Raw genomic sequence first — 22,131 nt, forward strand, 5'->3', positions numbered from 1 at the left:
CCTGCATGGCTTGAAGTGCTTTACTTGTGAGTTATTTAACCTTTTTTAATTAACCACTTTACCACCGGAAGATTTTGCTGTCTTCCGTCCAGGCCACTTTTTGCGATTCGGCGCTGTGCGACTTTAACTGACAATTGCGCGGTCGTGCGATGCCGTACCCAAACGAAATTTACGTCCTTTTTTTCCCACAAACAGAGCTTTCTTTTGGTGGTATTTGATCACCTGTGCGATTTTTACTTTTTGCGCTATAAACAAAAAAAGAGCGTTTATTTTGAAAAAATAACATTTTTCAAATTTTTTTATATGAAATTCCCCCCAAGAAAAATGTAAAAATCTAATTTTTTTTAAATTTTTGGCCGATTTGTTTTCTGCTACCTATGTTTAGTAAAAAAAAATCGCAATAAGCGTATTTTGATTGGTTTGCGCAAAAGTTATCGCGTTTACTAACAAAGGGAAAGATTTTTGTCATTTTTGGTGTTTTTTTTTTAACGCGTAATGGTGGTGATCTGTGATTTTTTTTGCGGGACTGCGACATTGCGGCGGACAGATCGGACCCTTGACTGACATTTTTGACACTTTTGGGGGTACCAGTGACATTACTGCAGTAATCAGTGCTATATATATGCACTGTTACTGTAAAAATTACACTGGCAGGGAAGGGGTTAATTTTATTGGAGAGGGAGGGGTTAATGTATGCCTGGTGCTTACTAACGTGTGGGGGGGGGGGGTGACTGTGTGACAGAAGGACAGATCGGATGTCCAGCTATGCTGAACACTCCGATCTGTCAGTCCCTGTCACTATGGAGATCCGCCCGCTGTGTTTACACACAGCGGGCGGATCTCCAGACTCGATCCCCGACGTTCGGGGCAGAGCAGCGGCAATCGCAGCTGCTCCTCCCCTGGCCTGACTCCCGCTGTGAATGAACACAGCGGGAGCGAGCCTCCGGCGGCGCGCGAGCGCCGCCCACAAGGGGCGGAGTCCAGCGACGTAGGTCTACGTCGCTGGACGGGATCGCGGCACTTTGCCGCAGTAGCCTCCATGTGAGCGGAGGTAAAGTGGTTAAACATGGACTGTAAATAGAGAGCATTAGATTCTGCTTTTTATTTCCTAACATACTGTGGACCAAGACTGAGGGCTTGGGAGCTAGCCTATAGCACATAGCCAGAGGGTTTCATCAGACCGCAATCATCCCCAGAGGGAAACTGCTTGTGCCCCGTACACACGTTCTGATAATCGTACGACCCATCTTTCGCAAATTGTTGCATGGCACTAAAATCGAAACAAACTCTGCGTACTTACCATCAGATTTTGTTCGTACGATACTCTGAAAACGTTTGTTTGCGTAGCTACCTATCAAAAATGATGTCATATACGTGTGACTGCGTTATTTTTCCTGTTTCTGATCATGCATGGTATTTGTCCATCGATTTTTAGCGGACGCATACTGTACTGATGAAACTATTGTTGTTCGCTAAGCTATCGTATGACAGAAGTTTTCCTGTTTGTCCCTTCGGATTTTGTTGGACCAACTGTCGTGATCGGCTGTTGAAAGCTGTGTACTAACGATCATATTTTCGTGCGATAAAGTCGTAAGCGAGTTTAATCGTACGATTATCGGAACGTGTGTACGGGGCATTATTCTGACCCTCTGGTGACACAGGGGTCAGAATGAGAGGTGAGAGGCTTGATTGCACAAGTGGTGGAGGAGCACTGAGCACACTATTTGGTTATATACATGGATGGTGGATATTGATACTGAACCACTTTGAATTCTACATACATTGATGGACTTTTATCACAATATTTTGCATTATTAATGATTTTTGGCGAAGAACTGTTTTTTGATTTTATGTTAATTTATGTGTGGTGAAAAACACGTTATCAGTGAAAGCAGCATTTTTTTTTTTATGTTACTACTTTTCACTTGATATTATTAAGGTTTAATATTTTGTGTACAAGAGGTTACGCCTATTGGATTTTTGTTATTTAACTGGTATCAATTGACCATTTGTGCCGGTCCAGGTTCTGAATCCATTTCTAGATGGAACTGCAGCCCCTTATTCCATGATTTTGTACTCTGCATGTATGCAGGTGCAGTTAACTGCTTTGCCACTAGGTGGCTCTGTATCGCAATAGTGTCTGGTACAGAAGGTAGAGACATTAGGTGCTAGGCCCTCTTAGGTAGGGCCCTCCCACAAGTGATGTCAGGGGTATATAAGCTAGAAGGGGAGGGACACAGAATCTCTTGGGGCGTGTGAGCCATATACCTCCCATATGTAAGAATGTAACCTACAAACGTGGGCACTGGACAGGGCAGGAGGGCAGGTGCAGTGGACCTGTATGCAGGAGTATCTGGCTGGAAAAATTATATTCCTTAAGGAGGTGGGGGCTAGGGCAGATTGCAAAAGGCCTTGTAGACCATGCTGGAAATCCAAGGGTGGGGAGGTGCAGCATGGTGTGGAGGCAGTAAACACTTACAGTCCAAATGTAGTAACAGAACTGGAATGTAATTAAAGTCCAAACAAGCACAATTACCCAGCAGAAAGACAACCTGACTGGATGCACCCACAGAATGTTGCAGAGAACAGTTGGGTAGATTTACTGAAACTGGAAAGTGCAAAATCTGATGCAGCTTCATATAGAAACCAATCCACTTCCATTTTTTTTTTTTTTTTGTCAGAACTTAATTGAAGAAGCTGAAGTTAGAAGCTGATTGGCTATAATACACAGCTGCACCAGATTTTGCACTCTTAGTAAATCAACCCCAGTGTGCAGCAGGTCTTGTATGCTCCGACAGCATCTATCTTGACTGATAGAATGCGGTCTGGCCAGTTTGTGCCCAAACGGGGAAACATCCAGGAAGGTTAGCGTTTCCCTGCTCATCTGGAACCTCTCCTAACCTCTTATATTGTCCCTGTCAGATGAATGTTCTGTTCCTACAACACTACCCACAAGCAAAATGCGTATCAAGCCCGGGAGCCAGGGTCTTAAGTAGACAGTGCTTGATCCAAGATAGCCGCTACGGTCACAGGGGGTGGCAGCTTCCAAGCTCCCCAGTGATCCAGGGAAACATAGAAGAACCAGGTTCATCCTGACTTTCTCTCCCTCTGCAATGCTGATGCAGTTGAGCGCCACCTCCAGTAGATAAAGTAGACTGCACCTGCCTATACTTGTACTGGAGGAATCCTGGGAGAAGTGTACCCAGCCAGAAGTTGTCTACAGAGAACACAGTTCTGTGAGTACTTATGACCCAGGGCAGAAGAAAGACTGTAGAGAAATGGCTGTGAGGTGCTGCATGTGCTTTTACTTGTGATTAATGAGGACTGTCCACATTATGTGATTGATTGTGTATGTTAGGTGACTCCAGAATGTATGTCCCTGTGATGTGACTGTCTTTCTATTCCCTCAACAAGTGCAGTGAAGCTAACTATGGTGTGGACATTTCTTCTTTTGGATATAAAAGGTCTATGGTGAGGAGCAGGGCACAAGATATCAGAGGGGTCAGCCTTAGCAGGTTGGATTATGTTCTAGCAGGACTGGAACCGGAATAGGGACTTGTGTTTGGCACCAGAATCAGCCAACTACGAAGTCTCTTTTACATGCAAACTCCTTTGCAACTTTGAGCTACAGCAAGCTTAGAAAGAGAATGAAGAGAATGATGCTCCAGCCAGAAAGCCCACACTGATCGACAGTTTTACAGGCTGAGATGTAGAACTATTCCCAAATAATATCCTTCTGTCTACGCTACATAATTCTACATACATTTCATAACTTTACATAATCTTCATATTTGATATACCTGTACATTTTTTTTTTTAATCTTCTCACAATGAACATTCCCTCATTTTCCAATAAAGAAAACCTTCCTGAAATTCTCACCTTGGTCATCACATATTGTTGTTTCCCCACTCCATTTTCCATTCTCCTCACAAGTGCGGTTTTCAGGTCCAAGCATTGTGAATCCACCCCAGCATTCGAAAAACAGGACATCACCCACAAAATACTTTGCTTTACGTGGTGCATACTCTCCACCTTCGAACATGGCTGGCTTGGGACATTCAATAGCTATAAAAGTAATATAGAAGCACATGTGAACTGTATTCAAAGGCACAGGTGGAAAGTGATAGTGTAAGGAAACTGCACAAAGATAGGTAGTGACAGCAGAGAAGAAGGCAGGCAGTGACACAAAACAGGAGGACGATTCTTGGTTCCATATCCCAAATGCAAGGTCTCCTTCTGTATGACCTTCCACATTTCGAACTGGAAGGATTTTGGTGAGGTATCTGTCAAATCAAAAAGCCATTGGGCAACATTTTAGGTCTTATATGCAAATCAGAGGACAATGGTAGGAAAATCAGTTTATTAACAAAGGGTCAAGCCAAAGCATTTTGGGGATTAGAGGGGACCCCCTTCATCAGGACGTCAAGCCTTCAGGTAAAATAAATACTCAAAGTTAAGAGAACTCTGATACAATCTTGAAACTTTCTAAATGGGAATACTTGGATTGTAGATAATTCTCAAATATAATCTTGATATTGGTGTGCCAAAATAACTGCTTGTTGGGTAGGTGCAGTGTGGTGTGGTAAACACTCAAGAGTCCCGACTGGCAAAGAATATTGTGTTAAAACATTAGGTCAACAACATAAACAGGCCTGGGTGAAGCTCACCCTTCCGGTGCCAATTTTAACTATGCAGCAGGGACACCGACAGTGGAAGCTTCCTGAAGAGGTAGACGTAGTCCCTGTTTACCCCACTGTCCCTTTCAGATGGGGAACCTGTACCTAACCTGTTTACTCGTATAAAGCAACACAGGGGTCAGAATTTTTAATAGACTCTGATTGACTTAAGATGGCCACCAGGGTCACATGGGGTATGTGCATTCAATCGGATCACTACCCATTGCATTGCCACTGTGGATGAGTGCCACCTGCAGTGGAGAATATAGACTTCATCTGCCTACATGCTGAAGCAATTCCACCATCTTTTAAAGAAACTCTGTTTCCTTCTTTGAAAAAATGAAAAAACACAACACAACACCTGCAGAAGAAGACCTGTTATACATAGCTATGTTTATGTCCGTTTCTCAGATCTTATGAGAGCTGTGGCCTCTTCACATCCAACACACCTCCAGGAATACCTGGTTCCCAGGCTCTGGTCACCCACACACATTAGAGATGTAGGGGTTGACAGATGGAACTACAGTGCGCAGTGAGGGATGCAGGCATCCAATCCTCCTAGAGGTGCAAGCTGTTAACATTCCTCAGGTGGTGGTAGCTCATAAAAAGAGTAAAGATTTGAGAAAAAGGCAGCGGGACAGGATAAAGTCTTCTTTTCCTTCACAGATGGGGTAATTTGGCAAATAATACAGTCTCTTGAAAGCTGCCTTTAATTTAGAATTTTACAGTCTATACTCCTATCTGCGGAAATTTAGAGATCTTACCAACATCATCATTCTCTATAGTCCAAGCATTCTTTTCCCCTGAGCCATTGAAGACTTGATTAAAAGGTTCCTCTATAACTCTAGGAAAAAATTTGGCTTGTTGATTGACCTTTTATCATTAAACAGACTTCCTAATTTGGAGTTTACCATTGGTCTTGCCTCCTCTTTGTTCAATATTTCTTATAAAACCGGTGGAAGCAGGCAAATAAAAGCAGCAAGCAACAGAGGAGAAGACAGACAGGTATACGGGCAATTGAAATGGAAACGGGTAGGTAGTGGCACAGCACAGAAGAGGACAGTGGCACATAGGTAGGGGAAGATATAGATACAGCATAGGGGTTGGGGTAGAGAATGGCACAGGAGGAGAAAGGTACTTATACAGCACAGAAGGGAACAGACCCTCAGGAGGAGTCAGGTAATGACAAAGCACAAGAGGGGTCAATAGGTAACAAAGCTCAAGAATAGACAGTCACTGATACCGCATAGGAGGGGGTAATGAGTGACAATACTCAAGAGGAGTCAGGTAAGGATATATGGAGAGAGGGCAATGAGTGACACCACCCAACAGGAGTTGGTTTTTTATAAAGCACAGGAGAGGGCAATGAGTGGCGCTGTCTAAGAAGAGTTAGGTAATGACACAGCACAGAAAGAAAATAGGCCATAGTAAAAAATAAAAAAAAAGAAGGTTACCTTTACATACAGCTTTTTTTTTTTCATCTGTCCATTGCCCATTCCCCTGGCAGTCACGTGTAGCAGATGGGAATGGATACTTTCCTTTTGGACAGCTATACTCCACTTTTTCGCCATCTTCACTTACTTTGTAGGTGCCACCGACAATAGCCACTTTTTCAAGGTCACACTGATCAATAGGGGCAGCAATGGACACTGGAACAAGAAAGAGTGTTTCAATGTAACTGTGACTGAAAATGTTGAAGTTATAAACCAGTACAATATAAGCAATGATTTAAATTAAAAAGCATCCGCCTAGCCAGGATTCTGTCTAGTGCCTTAAAAAATCCAATGAGAGCGGCAAAATACTTCCTGTTATCTGTTCAGCATGCTTGTACCTTGCTTCCCCCCGCGATCTGAGCAGCCAAGCAATGCCTCTATGTCACATAGAACCTGCCCTTGGTGTCCAGTGTGATGGATCTTACACCGTACAGTATAAAAAGACTTAGTCTTGTTTAATAGTGTAGTGCACCCCCTGAAACAGCCATTGGTAAATTTGGCCATATTCCCCCAGTTAGGATACACACAGCTAGGCGCATAGCACTTTCTCCATTCTTTCGATGGCACAAAGTAATAGTATAGGGGTGTCTTTTTTAGGTTTTATAGGAACATAGAACTTGGATGGGATGTAGGGGCATGGGATACAGCAGAACTGAAGAATTAAATGCTTTGAGGACACTTCTTTGGCTCGCTGAGCTACACATAAATGCACCACATAATCTATTGCTGGCAGAAGAGTAGGGCTTTTCCCCAATGGATCAGAATAGACTTCCATCAGGGTCAATTACTCACATGCCCACAGGATCATCAGTTGCCTCCTTCCAATATCCACCGGGCCCTCTCTAGTGCGGGAGATAAAAACTCACACCACCATAGGACAGCTGGACACTAATCTTCCAACTACCTCCTGGTATTCTGTCCAGTGAGCTTCTCCAGACCCAAACGAACTCCAGGGCTAACCTTTTTTCGAAAAGGCCTCCCACCTGAAGCCTCAGCTGGAACCTTGATGTCTTCTAGGTGGCACCTTCAAAAATCCTGTCCCAGGGGTCTCTTGCAGCAGGACTGGACCCAGGGACTCTGCTGCTCTGCCTCAGGCCCCAGTCTATTTTATTTTATTTCCACCACCTTCTGGGCACACCTTCCCAGGGATTGGCTGGAAACCCATAAGTATTCAGGCTGCTTACTCTGTTCTTCCTCCCACTACAATTCTAGAATCCTCTAGAACAGTGTTTTTCAACCTTTTTTAGTCAAGAAACCCTTTAAAATTATGTACAATCTAATGTCACCGCAATGTAAACAACTAAATGAATAGTTTTACATAATACATCAACATCCACACACACTGATCACTCAATGTTAAAGGTAATTTATTCTTCCAAAGCAAACACAATGGTACTGACTGGTATTCCAGTGTTTCTTTTATCCCTCAGTTTCTATCTTTTTCACTGTAACCCCAGTGATGGAGAGAGGCAGGGAAGGGACAATCAAAGATGCTTTACAGGGGTCCAACACCCCCCTTGTCAACTAATGATATTATAGGTTCTTAGGATTCCAGCAGCTAGAAGGTTGCAATGGTGCACAATGTAACTTAAAGTGTTACTAAACCTAAGGCCCCTTTCACACGGGCAGTTGTTGTGGCGCTGGTAAAAGCATGTTTGGTTATTTTGAAATTCCAAACACTTCTGGCACAAAGATTATTCACATTTGTACATTGCAATTATGTGCGAGTACGTGCATTTACATGCGGCTGCGTTTATCTGTGGTAGTAAATTCTTGCCCTTTGTATAGCAACTGTTTACTTATTTTCTCTTTGTACTGCGATTACCTGCGTTTATATACAGATAGCTGCAGTACATCGCTCCTGGACACTGTCAACTTTATTTTTCCTAAATGCACAAAACCGTATGTTATGAAAACGTTGCTGGGAAAAGGCCAAGACCAGACGGGTACACCCCTTCGTTATTACAGAAGGTCCAGGGAAATATTAGTACCAAAATTGTGTCTCCCACACACATGTGCAGATAGTGTGTGGGAGACACAATTTTGGTACTAATATTTCCATGGACCTTCTGTAATAACGAAGGGGTGTACCCGTCTGGTCTACTCTTGGCCTTTTCCCAGTCAGTGAGTTTTTTAATGCCTCCATTATATCCTTCTGAGAAATTGGTGTCTTTAAAGCTAGAAGCTTATCTGCTGACAATTTAGGCTCCATGTACACGGGACGCTGGAAATGGCCGTTTAGGAGCAGTTGGGCGTTTTTTTCAGAAGCCCCTGAACCCATTTACATTTTATCTTATCTGTCCATGTACACCAGGTCGTTTACAGTCATTTGCAGGCAGTTGCGTTCAGGGACTTTTTTTAGAACGCAATTATTTGCGTTCGAACGTGTGTTTCCCGGCGTTTCAAACGCACAAACGCATCCGAATGCGTCTGAACGCGTCCGAACGCGTCTGAACGTGATGACCCGCGTTTAGCGTTCGCGTTTTTCCATTTTAAAGGGGAATAATTTTTTTGACCTCTAGGAATGCTTCTAAACGCAAACGCCCACAAACGCCGCTAAACGCGCGTACAAACGCGACCGAACGGACGTTTCAAACGTCCTAAAAATTCCAGCATTCAAAGGGACTTTTAACAACGTCCCGTGTACATGGAGCCTTAGGCCCTTTCTTCCCCATATACATCTGCGGAGTGCATATACGGTGTACAGTAAAAGTGGACCCGGGCAGGCTATAGGACAGCGCACAGGGTAGAGAGGATCGGCTGGAGAGTGCTTCTGGTATCCCGAGGCATCTGTGGCGATACTATACCCAAGGCTTGTCATCCCTGCAGGGGTAATTATTTCTGGTGAGTGCGGCATAGGGGTCATGGGGAGCACTGAGTGATCACCATAGCCAGCACCTTAAGGAATTACTGGAACACCTGCACTGAAGTCACCTTATTGGGAAATTGTTTTCTCTTAAAGTCATTTGGGACAGTCACCTGTTTGTTCTGTGGATCATATACTATTGGACATTTATTGTGGGACTGTGTATATTCAGCTTCAATTAATTCCTGATCCTATTGATTGAAAGTGGTTCTTATATTTTTTATATATTTTTTAGATATTTATTCCTGCACCTACCCCAGGGTTTTATGTGGGATTCCCTGCTGTTTTTTTATAATTTTTAATATTTATTATTATATATTGAGTATCTCTTAGCATCCTATTGGTTTATGACACACATACCGGTTACCTTTTATTTTGATCATTGCCAATTTTTATTGATATAACTCTATCACATATTTACACGATTCACTTTTCCATCACCCATTTGATACTTCACATAATTATTAATTTTTTGATACATTTTTTGGGATACATGCACCTTATTTATTCATCGATTTTTTAAATATCAGTTTTAAATAGCAGATATCCATCTCACTGCTTCTTTACTTGCACCACAGCACCTTTCATACTAGATCACTGACCATTTATTTGAATTATAGTACCATGTGAAGTTTGAATTCCACATAATTATATACTTTTTTTTGGATACATGTACTTTATACATTTTTTAATATCAGCTTTACTAGTAGCTATTTATCTCACTGGCTATTTTCTTGCACTATAGCACTTTCTACACCAGGGCACTGATTATTTATTTGCACTATAGCACCTTTTATCCTAACCAATTAGGAAGCTAAAGGCAGCGCCATATCCTGCCTCCTATTTTTATCATTGTACTATTAATCCTAGGATTATAGTCTTAGAGGTAGGCTGCAGCCAGCTCTAATAGTAATCTAAAATATCCTAAGCGCGGATCTTTTACTGTTTTTTCAGTTTCTCTGTGCCCCCCTTTCCCTTTATGAAGAGTAAGAGAGGGGAGAAGGGATCAGCGCTGTGCAGGGCTGCATCTATTCTCCCCTTACTTCCTCTTCACACAGCAGACCTAAGTCCCGCTGTGTAAATCTATGAAGCGCGGCTCCATAGGCACACAGGCTGGGAGTGCGCAGACTACATTCTCCCCATAGCCAGTGGTTGGCTATGGTAGTCCTAAAAAGAGGAAGAGCCAAGATCGCCATCGGAGACCCGAGAGGAGGAGGATCGGGGCCTCTGCACAGAGCAGGTACAGTCAGGTCCATAAATATTGGGACATCGACACAACTCTAATGTTTTTGGCTCTATACACCACCACAATGGATATACAATGAAGCAAACAAGATGTGCTTTAACTGCAGACTTTCAGCTTTAATTTGAGGGTATTTACATCAAAATCAGGTGAACGGTGTAGGAATTACACCAGTTTGTATATATGCCTCCCACTTTTTAAGGGACCAAAAGTAATGGGACAATTGGCTGCTCAGCTGTTCCATGGTCAGGTGTGTGTTATTCCCTCATTATGCCATTTACAAGGAGCAGATAAAAGGTCCAGAGTTCATTTCAAGTGTGCTTTTTGCATTTGGAATCTGTTGCTGTCAACTCTCAATATGAGATCCAAAGAGCTGTCACTATCAGTGAAGCAAGCCATTATTAGGCTAAAAAAACAAAACAAACCCATCAGAGAGATAGCAAAAACATTAGGTGTAGGCCAAATCAACTGCTTGGAAAATCCTTAACCACTTGCCTACAGTGCACTTTCACCCCCTTCCTGCCCAGACCGATTTTAAGCGCTCTCACACTTTGAATGACAATTACTCATGCAACACTGTACCCATAAAAAATTTGTGTCCTTTTTTTCAAAGAAATAGAACTTTCTTTTGATGGTATTTAAACACTACTGGGCTTTTTATTTTTTGTGCTATAAATAAAAAAATAATAAAATGCTATAAAATAAAAATATTGTGAAAAAACACATTTTTCTTTGTTTCTGTCATAAAATTTTGCAAATTAGTCATTATTCTTCACAAATTTTGACCAAAATTTATACCGCTACTTATCTTTGGTAAAAATAACCCAAATAAGTGTATATTATTTGGTCTTTGTGAAAGTTATAGAGTCCACAAGTTATGGCGCTAATCATTAAAAATGTATCACACTTGGTCACACCTGATGTACTGAAGGCCTATCTCATTTCTTGAGACACTAAAAAGTCAGGAAAGTGCAAATACCCCCCAAATTACCCCTTTTTGGAAAGTAGACATTCCAAGGTATTTAATAAGGGGCATAGTGAGTTTTTTGAAGTTGTAATTTTTTCCCACAAGTCTTTGCAAAATGAAGATTTTTATTTTTTTTTACAAATTGACGTATTAACAGGTTATTTCTCTCACACAGCATATGTATACTTGCAACTACATCCCAAAACACATTCTACTACTCCTCCTGAGTATGGCGATACCACATGTGTGAGACTTTTTCACAGCCTAGCCACACACAGAGGCCTAACATCCAAGTAGCACCGACCAACATTCTAGGAGCATAAATTACACATATAATTTCCTGACAACCTATCGCACTTTTGAAGGCCCTGGAGCACCAGGACAATGGAAACCCCCATAAAAGGACCCCATTTTGGAAAGCAAACACCCCAACAAATATTTTTTGAGGCATAATGAGTCTTTTGAATGTGTAATTTTTTTCCACAAGTTTTTGGAAACTGTGGAAAGAAAATGAAAACGCATTTTTTTTACACAAAGTTGTCCATTTATGAAATATTTCCAACACATAGCATGTGCATAGCAAAAATTGCACCCCAAAATACATTCTGCTATTCCTCATGATTATGGCAATACCACATGTGTAACACTTTTACACAGCCTAGCCACATACAGAGGCCTAACATCCATTACACAAAGTTGCCCATTTATCCACTTTAAGACTGGGCCTATTTTTGACACTTGGTGTTTACAAGCTAAAATCATTTTTTTTTGCTAGAAAACTACTTAGAACCCCCAAACATTATATATATATATATATATATATATATATATATATATATATATATATATTTTTTAGCAGAGACCCTAGAGAATAAAATGGAGATCGTTGCACTATTTTTTATCACACCATATTTGCGCAGCAGTCTTCCAAATGCAATTTTTTGGAAAAAATGCACTTTTTTTAATTAAAAAATAAGAAAACCGTAAATTTAGCCCAATTTTTTTCCATAATGTGAAAGATAATGTTACGCCGAGTAATTAGATACTCAACATGTCATCTTTCTGATGCTGATGCTGGCACTGGCACCCTTTTATGGGTTGGTGAAGGCTGATGACTGCCAGTGTGGCTGGCTTGGTGTCACCCTGTTCTGGGTGGCTGGCTTGCAGGAACACGGTGGTGGCACTGGCTGGCTGGCTGTATTGGTGTCACCCTCTTATGGGTGGCTGGCTTGCAGGAACACTGTGGTGGCTGGCTGGCTTGGTGTCACCCTGTTATGGGGGGCTGGCTGGCTTGGTGACTGGTGTCAGCTTGTTATTGGTGGCTGGCTTTCAGGAACAGTCTTTTGGGTGGTGGCTGGTTGGCTGGCTTGGTGGTGTCACCCTGTTATGGATGGGTGGCTGGCTGGCTTGGTGACTGGTGTCACCTTGTTATTGGTGGCTGGCTTTTAGGAACAGTCTGTGCGTGGTGGCTGGTTGAATGGCTTGGTGTCACCCTGTTATGGGGGGCTGGCTTCCAGGAACACTGTTATCGGTGGCTGGATTGGTGTCAGCCTGCTATAAGTGGCTGGCTTACAGGAACACTGTGGTGGCTGGCTGTATTAGTGTCACCCTCTTATGGGTGGCTGGCTTGCAGGATCACTGTGGTGGGTGGCTGGCTTACAGGAACAGTCTATGTGGTGCCTGGTTGGCTTGTTTGGTGTCAGCCTGTTATGGGTGGGTGGCTTGCAGGAACACTGTGGTGAATGGCTTGCTTGGTGTCAGCCTGTTATGGGTGGCTGGCTTCCAGGAACACTGTGGTGGCTGGCTTGCAGGACCACTGTGGTGGGTGGCTGGCTTGCAGGAACACTGTGGTGGGTGGCTGGCTTGCAGGAACACTGTGGTGGTGGGCTGGGTTGGGGTCACCCTGTTGTTGTGTGGGTGGCTGGCTTGGTGTCACTCACTCACCCCCTGGCCCATTGTGGCGTGTAGCTGCTGCTGGCTTGCTGGAACACTGGTCACGGTGGCGGGTGGCTGCGGGTGGCTGGCTTGGTGTCATCTGGGTAACTGGTTGCTTGCTCGCTGGGCTGGCATCCTGTTGTAGTGGGTGGCTGAGGCCAGGGCCTGTGGGTGGATGGATGGCTGTCAGCGTGACCGGACCGGACTGCAGCTGGCTGTAACAGGAGGCTGTGGGAGGCGTGGAAGGCGGTCTTAAGTGCAGTACGTGTGCGCGCAACATACGGAATGACGTCACGAAAATATCAGCAATATTGGTAAAAAAAAAAGCCGATTCTGATATATCGGGGAAAGTCCATATCGGCCCTCGATATATTGGCTTTGCAGATAATCTCTAATTTTGACTCGCTTTGTATATGAAGTCAGGCATAGCCATCAGTCGCTGACTAATTGCTATGTATATCTCTGCCTTTTGCCTACTTGCGCTTTCTATATGGATCGTTCTTTGTTGGCATCACACTATGTATCTACTGGTTTCTCACAAGTGAAGCTATTGACTATTCATTGTTATATGAATATTGTATTTATCTCTTTTGTGTTTCTAAATAAAGAATTCGGGAAAAAAAAGGCTGCTCTAGAATACAGGGGGAAGTAATCAGAGCAGCAGCCTGTGATACACTGAGCAGATCTAAACAATCAACCCCCACGGAGGAGCTAAACTAAATTTACCAAGCAGCCTTCTCTACGCTAGGAGGGTGCAACAATAGTAAGGGATAAGATAATTAATAAATTAATTCAAGCTACATTTATGTGCATTCTATAACACACAGTTTATTGTTGTCAGATCAATGACAGGTGATTCCTATTGGTTTTCCATTGTTCTTTGCATATTTCTCTTTGCCTAAAAAATGTATAGTATGGGCAAGTCTCCTTTCACTGCTGGAGTTTGTGTGGTATGGGGGAAGTGGTGCATGCCATGTGTTAAAAAAAAAAAAAAAAAAAAACATACCGTTTATTAGGGATGATTGAACTTTTGAAAAGTTCGGTTCGGCCAGAACATCCGAACTACCCGAAAGTTCGGCCCGGATTTCAGAACCCCATTGAAATCAATGGACCCAAACCTCGGTAATCAAAAAACACCATTTTAAAGCCATAAAACCCAATAAATGCCCCTAAAAAGTGCCTAGGGTTCTGGGTCATGCCCCAGGGACTATGAATCACACAAAAAAAGTTCTTAAAAATTGTCATTTTTGAAAAAAAAAGCCAATTATTGAAAAAATAAAAAAAATATAAAAAAAGGAGATTTTTTGATTTTGGGTTTAGTATCTGGGGGGTCTAAAAGGTGTACCTGTGAAGTTTCAGCTCTGTAGCATGTCCAGAACCATAAAAAAAAAGCATTGTTTGTATTTTGTCACTTAGAAGTTAGAACACAGGTAGTTGGCTTCTCGCTTTTCACACCTTGCCGGTTTAATAGCAGGCGTTTTTTGGGCATTTTTTTGGGTTCTTTTGAAGCAGGAAAAACATCTGAACTTGTGTATAAGGGTATATATACCACTATACACAAGTTCAGATGTTTTGCCTGCCTCCAAAGAACCCAAAAAAATGCCCAAAAAATGCCTGCTACTAAACAGGCAAGGTGTGAAAGGAGCGAAGCCATATTCCAGATCTATAATTTCACTAATACAAATGATCTTTTTTTTATGGTTCTGGACATGCTACAGAGCTGAAACTTCACAGGTACACTTTTAGACCCCCCAGAGTTTCAGCTCTGTAGCATGTCCAGAACCATAAAAAAAGATCATTTTTTAGTAGAGCGGGGATGGTGGGACCTGCCTTTTACACCTTTATGATCTTTTTTTTGGGGTTCTGGACATGCTACAGAGCTGAAACTTCACAGGTACACCTTTTAGACCCCCCAGACACAAAATCACACAAAAAAAGTTCTTAAAAATTGTCATTTTTGATATTTTTTTGATAGAGAGCCAATTATTGAAAAAAAAATTACAAAAAAAAAAGAAAACATTTCTTTGGATTTAGTGTATGGGGTGTCTAAAATTGTACCTGTGAAGTTTTTAGCTCTGTAGCATGTCCAGAACCATAAAAAAAAAAGATAGTTTGTATTTTGTCACTTAGAACACAGGTAGTTGGCTTCGCCCCTGTTACACCTTGCCGGTTTAGTAGCAAGCGTTTATTTGGGCATTTTTTGGGTTCTTTGGAGTCAGGAAAAACATCTGAACTTGTGTATAGTGGTATATACCACTATACACAAGTTCAGATGTTTAGCCTGCCTCCAAAAACCCCCAAAAAATGCCTGCAACAACACACCTGGGCGTTTTTTTTTTTTGACGCTAGCGTTTTTTGGGCATTTTTTTGGGTTCTTTGGAGGCAGGCAAAACATCTGAACTTGTGTATAGTGGTATATATACACACATACTTATATGTATATACACATCTAGACATATATAGGTGTGATAGTAGCAGAAATATATGCTTGCGCTAATGAAATCATTTACACTAATATGGTTATGCTCCTATAACACCTATATATGTCTAAGTGTAAAATACATATAAGTATGTGTGTGTACACAAGTTCAGATGTTTTGCCTGCCTCCAAAAACCCCCAAAAAATGCCTGCAACAACACACCTGGGCGTTTTTTGTTTTTTTTTGACGCTAGCGTTTTTTTGGGCGTTTTTTTGGGTTCCTTGGAGGCAGGCAAAACATCTGAACTTGTGTATAGTGGTATATATACACAAATACTTATATGTATATATATACACCTAGACATATATAGGTGTGATGGGAGCAGAAATATATTGGTGTTAATTATTTCATTAGCGCAAGTAGTTTTTTCTGCTCCTTTCACACCTGTATATGTGCAGGTGTATATATACAGACATGGGTGTGTATATATACCCCCTATACACATGTTCAGATGTCATTTCTGACTCCAAACATGTGCTCAAAAAAGCACTAGCAATGCCTGCAGCCAAAAATGCTGGCAGCGGCAAAGCCATATCCCTGCAGCGAAGGTGACACAAGAGAAACTAGCTTTTCTCTATAGCGGTCACCCTGCTATGGAAGGGTTTGGTCACCCTGCCATAGCAGTCACTGTCAGTTCACCCTACACTACATTACGGTCACCCTGAAACTTCACACTTTCCCTACAGAAACTGAATAAATTGAAGCTAACTAAAGTGTAAAGGAGCACTCTAACTACACTAGATATCCCTTTCCTCACACTAATAAATGCTAAATGACACTTTTAAAGTAAAATTAACAGAACTGCTTCCATTCTCTTCCATGTCCTGTATAACAATGCTAGGAATATGGCGGGGGCTATCTTATATACTGGGGGGCGTATTCACTAATGATTGGTCTAGGGACCCCCTAGTCACTCCAATCACATTCCTAGCATTCTTCTGCCCCCTCAATTGGCTTTTACTAATGGTTCTGGTCCAATCACGGGCTTTTAAAGCCCATTTCCTGAAGCATTGCATTTTGGTCGGTTCTGGTAGCCGAATTCCGAACTTTTTGGGCAAAAAGTTCTAAATTCGGCCGAACCTCGAACACCCAATGTTCGGGCCGAACCGATGGTCGACCTGAACCGTTCGATCATCCCTACCGTTTATCAAAGAAAGACATTATTACAAAAATTAATTCCTAAACAAGCAATTGTTCAACTCTAAATCCTGAGACTATTATGTGGGTTGACTGGCCCATCAACCTTACCCCTATCCATACCACAGCCATAAACCTAAGGGTACTGGTAGAGTGGTGCTGAACATGGATTTTAATAACTTGAGCCCAAATGGCCTGTATTTGGCAGCTCCCCAAAAGAGGACATTCAGCCCTCCAGCCCTGATGAAGGGGATTGTGTGCCCCTGAAATGCATTGGATGATTTTTTTCTGCTTGCTGTAACCAGTTAATACATATATATATATATATACACACATATATTTACATAAAAAGTACAGTAAAACTGCAGGAAAGGGCACTGGGGGGCAATGTAATGTGATTTTTTTTATTTTGAACGGTATCAGTGTGTTTGGTGTGTTTTACATTCGAATTTGCCGCCGGTTCCACCCCCCGGCGGACGTCGCCGGAGACGGAAGCCGGGGCTCGCAGACGATCGGGAGGAAGCTCCGCCGCCGCACACCGCCTGCATTCTTCGCTGGATCCCGGAGAAAAGGTAAGTAAAACCTCTACCAGGATCCAGCGATCTTCCTAGCGCTACCCCGAGTGTGACTCAGGGTTACCGCTTTTGGCTCTAAAATCTAACCCCGAGTCACACTCGGGAATACCGCTAGGAAGGTTAATACTTTCACACCAAAGTCTTTATGTGACAAAACAAACCTACGTTGTAATATATAGATAACAATGAATGTTGTGCTAACGATGCAATTAAAAGTCAGCAGAGACCCAACACTTTCATACATACAGTATACAGACATGCAGGACCGATAGCTGGTCTGCCTTTTGACCTGTTGCCACGTCTGGTCTGGGTTTATCTCTCACTTCATCAGAGCCACATTGATGTCTGATGCAATGCACTGCATTCTGAAAGTAACGGTGAACCTGAAAACCAAGAGGTGCTGAAAAGGATGCTTGATCATCCAGTATGCACATGTATAGGAGGCCACATTTTGGTCAGATGTTCTATAGGAGAACATACATGGTGTTGGCTTAGCTCCATCTTCATCAACAGAACTTTAGAAATACCCCAACTGTTGCTTAAAATAGGACACTAACAGGTTTGCTATCTTATCCCTTCTTCTACTGATGCTGGAAAGCCTTTACAGATGCAGGCTGAAAACGCTGAGAATAAATTACTCCACAGTATCTGCAGCTAAAGAGGTCAGTGAGGAATTATTTTAAAGCTCATGAACTGCTTGATAAGAATATGTAAGTACTTGAATGTCCATTTGCTATTCACAGATTCACTTTGGGGTTGTCTATGAATAATAGTCAGGAAGACATCTGCCTACCCTCGAAACCTGCAACCACCTTCTACACTATTAAAGTCTGCATATAGTCAAAATGGCTAAGAAAACCCTGTCAGCTTATTTTTTATGTCTGCTTCCTGAAAAAAGTGAAAGCAAAATTTCCCTCTTAGACAGTTATCACTAGAACAGATGTACTCGCTGAAAGATTCACCATTAGCTTTTGTTTGGTGACAACTATAAGATTTTGGATTTACATTTGCTTTTTGTCTCGGTGACAATGGTCTCAAGGCCAGATAGAGAGGGTGAATAAACCTAGCCGGGACACAGACAGCAATAAAATCCCAACAGAATGTATAATTCTGCTACAAAGTTAAAATCCCTACAATATTCTTCAATCACCCTAGGGTGGTATTTTTTTTTCTCTCAATAAAAGTGGAGTTACTCTTTAATGCTGTGGATGCATTAAAGTGGTTCCAAAGCTTCAAGGTTTTCTACATTCATTCATTAGGGTAAAAAAAAAAAAAAAAAAACATTCTGTGCTGCAGGATTCCCTCCCCCCTTCAGGCAGGCCATACATGATGCAAATGTATTTTCTGCAACTACAGGAAAGAAAGTTGCACAATGCCCCCATCAACACAGACAGTGCTAACCGGGGAATAAGAAACTGTCTTCTCCTGGTGGGGGGGCGGGGGGAAGCCATCCCCGCAGGGAGAAGACAGTGATTATTGCAGCTTTCAATGGGGGCACTCACCAAAGGGGAGGAGCCTGGAGCACCGGTGGGGGACCCCAGATGAAGAGGATCGGGGCACAATTTTGCACAGAGCAGGTACGTATACCATGTTTGTTATTTCAATGAAAAAAATGAAGATCCCTCAATGTAATTTATATACTTTGATGTTCACTATACAGCAGGACAGCCGTTCAGCACAACACCCAGAATAAAGTGAGGATCCTTGTGGTAGCAATGACTAGTACAGTGATTCGCAACTTCCGCAGGAATTGGTCGGGTATGGAATACAATATGCATACTTACATTGGTCCGAGCTGACTAATGCAACTATGCAAACAAAAGCCACACCTGAATTTCAGATTTTAGGAACATTTTGTTCCTGATTGCCGTATAGGTTGTCAAATATTGTAAAAGGTTAATAAAAGGGAGCGAAAAACAATATTTTCCTTTATTTGTAATATTTTAGAGTTTATTTGATTAGATTGCTATTGTGTTTGTGTACATATTTTATATGCTGTATGTGTATTTTACAAACTTCCTATTTCAAATTCATAGGTGCCAAACAAGTTTTCACCGTGACCTGTATCAATAGGCATAAAAGCCAGAAACAGCCAAGCAACTAGCATTTTCTGAAGGAGAACCCTAGCTTTTTTTTATTATGAGATTTAGATCCGTGAATGCTGCAAGCTTAGAAAAAAAAAAAAAACAAGGAAGGTTTTACAAAAAACAACAAAGGATTTAGAATCAGAAGAGCAGATTAGAGGGATCATTTACTAAGGGAATGTTTGTATGTTTGCCTGGGAAAAATTGTGTTTGTTTTAAACATTAAAACAATTACAAGGAGATGTAAGGTAATAACATTTTCCCTCCCCTGTGCTTAATCCAATGATATTGAACTTTTAGGTTTTAACAGTAATCTTTTATTTCAATAGATTCCTTTATTAATGAGATGAAGGTTTTTCAGCGTAGTATGTATATATACATGATCAGACACTAGGTGGCATCTGGTTTATATATATACATGGCCTTCAGCTCAGTCCCATCCTAGCTTGATAAAGGGGCGTGCTATTGCCATACGGCGCATGCTCCGAAACGCGTTGCAAGTTTATGATGTCAATGGCACAGGATTGCGGTTCACAGTGTGGTTCAGCCCTCGTTTCCTTCTCCTCTCCCCAGAGGCCGGCTTGTACATTCACGGAGGAAGTAGGAAAAACAACGGTCTGTCAGATCTGCTAGAAGCACTGAAGCCCCACTGTCCAGGACGCTATAGAGGGACTTTTTACCCCCAATTTCAAGCTTTATGTACTGAATATGTGAGTTTTTTACAACTTGTCATTTATATTAAATTGTCTGCAGTCTACATTTAGAGGCGCCTCGTTGTTTCTTTTTTCTTGTACAGGGGATGCACAGCGTGCAGAACTTGCGTAATGCCTTCCCTGGGACCCGCCCCTGTCCATTGAGATGGATGTGAAGAGGTGGCTGTATACAGTTGTGTTCTGGCGATTGCATAAAACACCCGCATGCACACTGACATATGCTCAGAACCATAGCATCTGCATTTGGAGCATATGTTTGCTTTACGCAAACCCCAGCGTACAGCTGCGTCTTCCCATTCATCTAAATGGGAAGCTCCCTGTGCAGGCACTACACAGGCTCGGCATGCTGTATGGCCGCTGTATGACTACAGGCCGGATATACACAGTTCGAATCTCAGCCAGTTTAGCAGGAACCGCCCAAGATTCGAACCGTTAATGGGCAGGCGGAATGTACCAAGTTGATCGATCGATCAACTTGGGTACAACCAGCCTGCCGGATTCTCTTGCGATTATCGCTAGCGGCTGCTATAGCCACTAGCAATAATCACTGTATTTTACCGGCAGGGACGGCTGCCCCTGCACCCCCCGCCAGGAGAAGACAATTCCTGATTCCCCTGCCGCTACTGTCTGTGTTGATGAGGGAATCATGCAAACCCGTGGTTTCAGGAAAGAAATTTGCACCATGTATGGCCAGGCTAGGGGTGGCGGTGTCCCTGGAAGTTTCAGTTTCTAATTTTCAAAGCTGAGATTTAGTATTAGGCCCCTTTCAGACCTGTCCGATCAGCGGGTATCGATCCGCCGATCCCCACTGAGCAGGCGGATGACAGCTCTGTCTCGCTGTGTGCGGAGACGGAGCTGTCCGATCCCCGCTGTTCTCTATGGGGGAATCGGATGAGAACGGACCGCCTGTCCGTTCTCATCTGATCTGATCCGCCAGAAGGATGGAAACCCGGATTTGACGGACAGGATCGGATCTGATGTCAGCGGACATGTCTCCGCTGACATTCACTGCCCCATAGGGATGTATGGGGCATCCGTTCAGATCCGCCAGAAAAACTGACAGGTTGATCTGAACGGACCGTATGAAACCGTGTAAAAGGGGCCTTACATTAACCACATAACAAACAGCCGCCACAGGCTGGCTCTCCTGTGCAAACCGACGTAGGGGTACGTCGGTTCGCGGGAGCGGGCTTCGGGCCCACAAGCGCCGGCACGATCGCATGCCTGCTCTCTAGCCCTAATGGGTCCGGCGACTGCAATGGCCTCTGGGAACGGGGGGATCGCTGCAGGGACTGACATAAAGCGGTGTGCCATTGTAAACATGGCACACCGCTCATCTGTCACTGATTGAAACAAGGCTCCTGTGTTCCTGTTATTTTTCGAAACACAGGGGCCCTGTTTCCATCCACCAAGTCTGGCCCCCGCACAGTTAGTATCCCTCCCTAGGTACACAATTAACCCTTTGATCGCCCCTGGGTTTAACCCCTTCTCTGCCAGTGTCATTATTACAGTAATAGTGCATATTTTTTTGCACTGATTACTGTAGCAATGTCACTGGTATCCCCAAAAGTGTCAAAAATGTCAGTTAGGGGTACAATCTGTCCGCCGCAATGTCGCAGTCCTGCTAGAAATCACAGATCGCCACCATTACTAGTAAAAAATTTATAAAAATGACATAAATCTTTCCCCTAGTTTGTAGACGTTATAACTTTTGCGCAAATCAGCTTTGTGTCTAGGCATGATCAAAATGAAGACATTTCCCCAAAAGAAGTTTTCTGCAGAATGTTGCCATTTTGGCAAAATATAAATGTGTAAAATGAAAAGGTAAAGAGGTGGATTTTCTAAGCAAAATAGGCAAGAGAATCGCCAGAGCTCAATAAATGTGGTGAAATGTCACTTTGCAAAGAATACCCAATCACGTGCAAGGAAAATAAAAAACAGTATGTTTGCTTACGCGTGGT

General features: G+C 42.7%; 1 protein-coding gene and 1 long non-coding RNA gene across 2 annotated transcripts in view; one reads left to right on the forward strand and one right to left on the reverse strand.

The window, feature by feature from the left end:
- LOC309560041 overlaps window positions 1–22,131 on the forward strand; it is a 156,877-nt gene that overhangs the window by 93,619 nt on the left and 41,127 nt on the right. The gene's annotated exons all lie outside the window — the stretch shown is intronic.
- LOC309560037 (complement factor B-like) overlaps window positions 1–22,131 on the reverse strand; it is a 117,220-nt gene that overhangs the window by 92,549 nt on the left and 2,540 nt on the right. The window contains exons 2-3 of the mRNA XM_082263540.1: window positions 6,132–6,326; window positions 3,881–4,066 (exon numbers count right to left, since the gene is read on the reverse strand). Coding sequence (XP_082119666.1) covers window positions 3,881–4,066; window positions 6,132–6,326 — 381 coding nt within the window. The remainder of the gene's footprint in view (window positions 1–3,880; window positions 4,067–6,131; window positions 6,327–22,131) is intronic.

This window comes from Pelophylax lessonae, assembly GCF_965119305.1.
Source record: "Pelophylax lessonae genome assembly, chromosome: 7".
Classification (NCBI taxonomy): domain Eukaryota; kingdom Metazoa; phylum Chordata; class Amphibia; order Anura; family Ranidae; genus Pelophylax; species Pelophylax lessonae.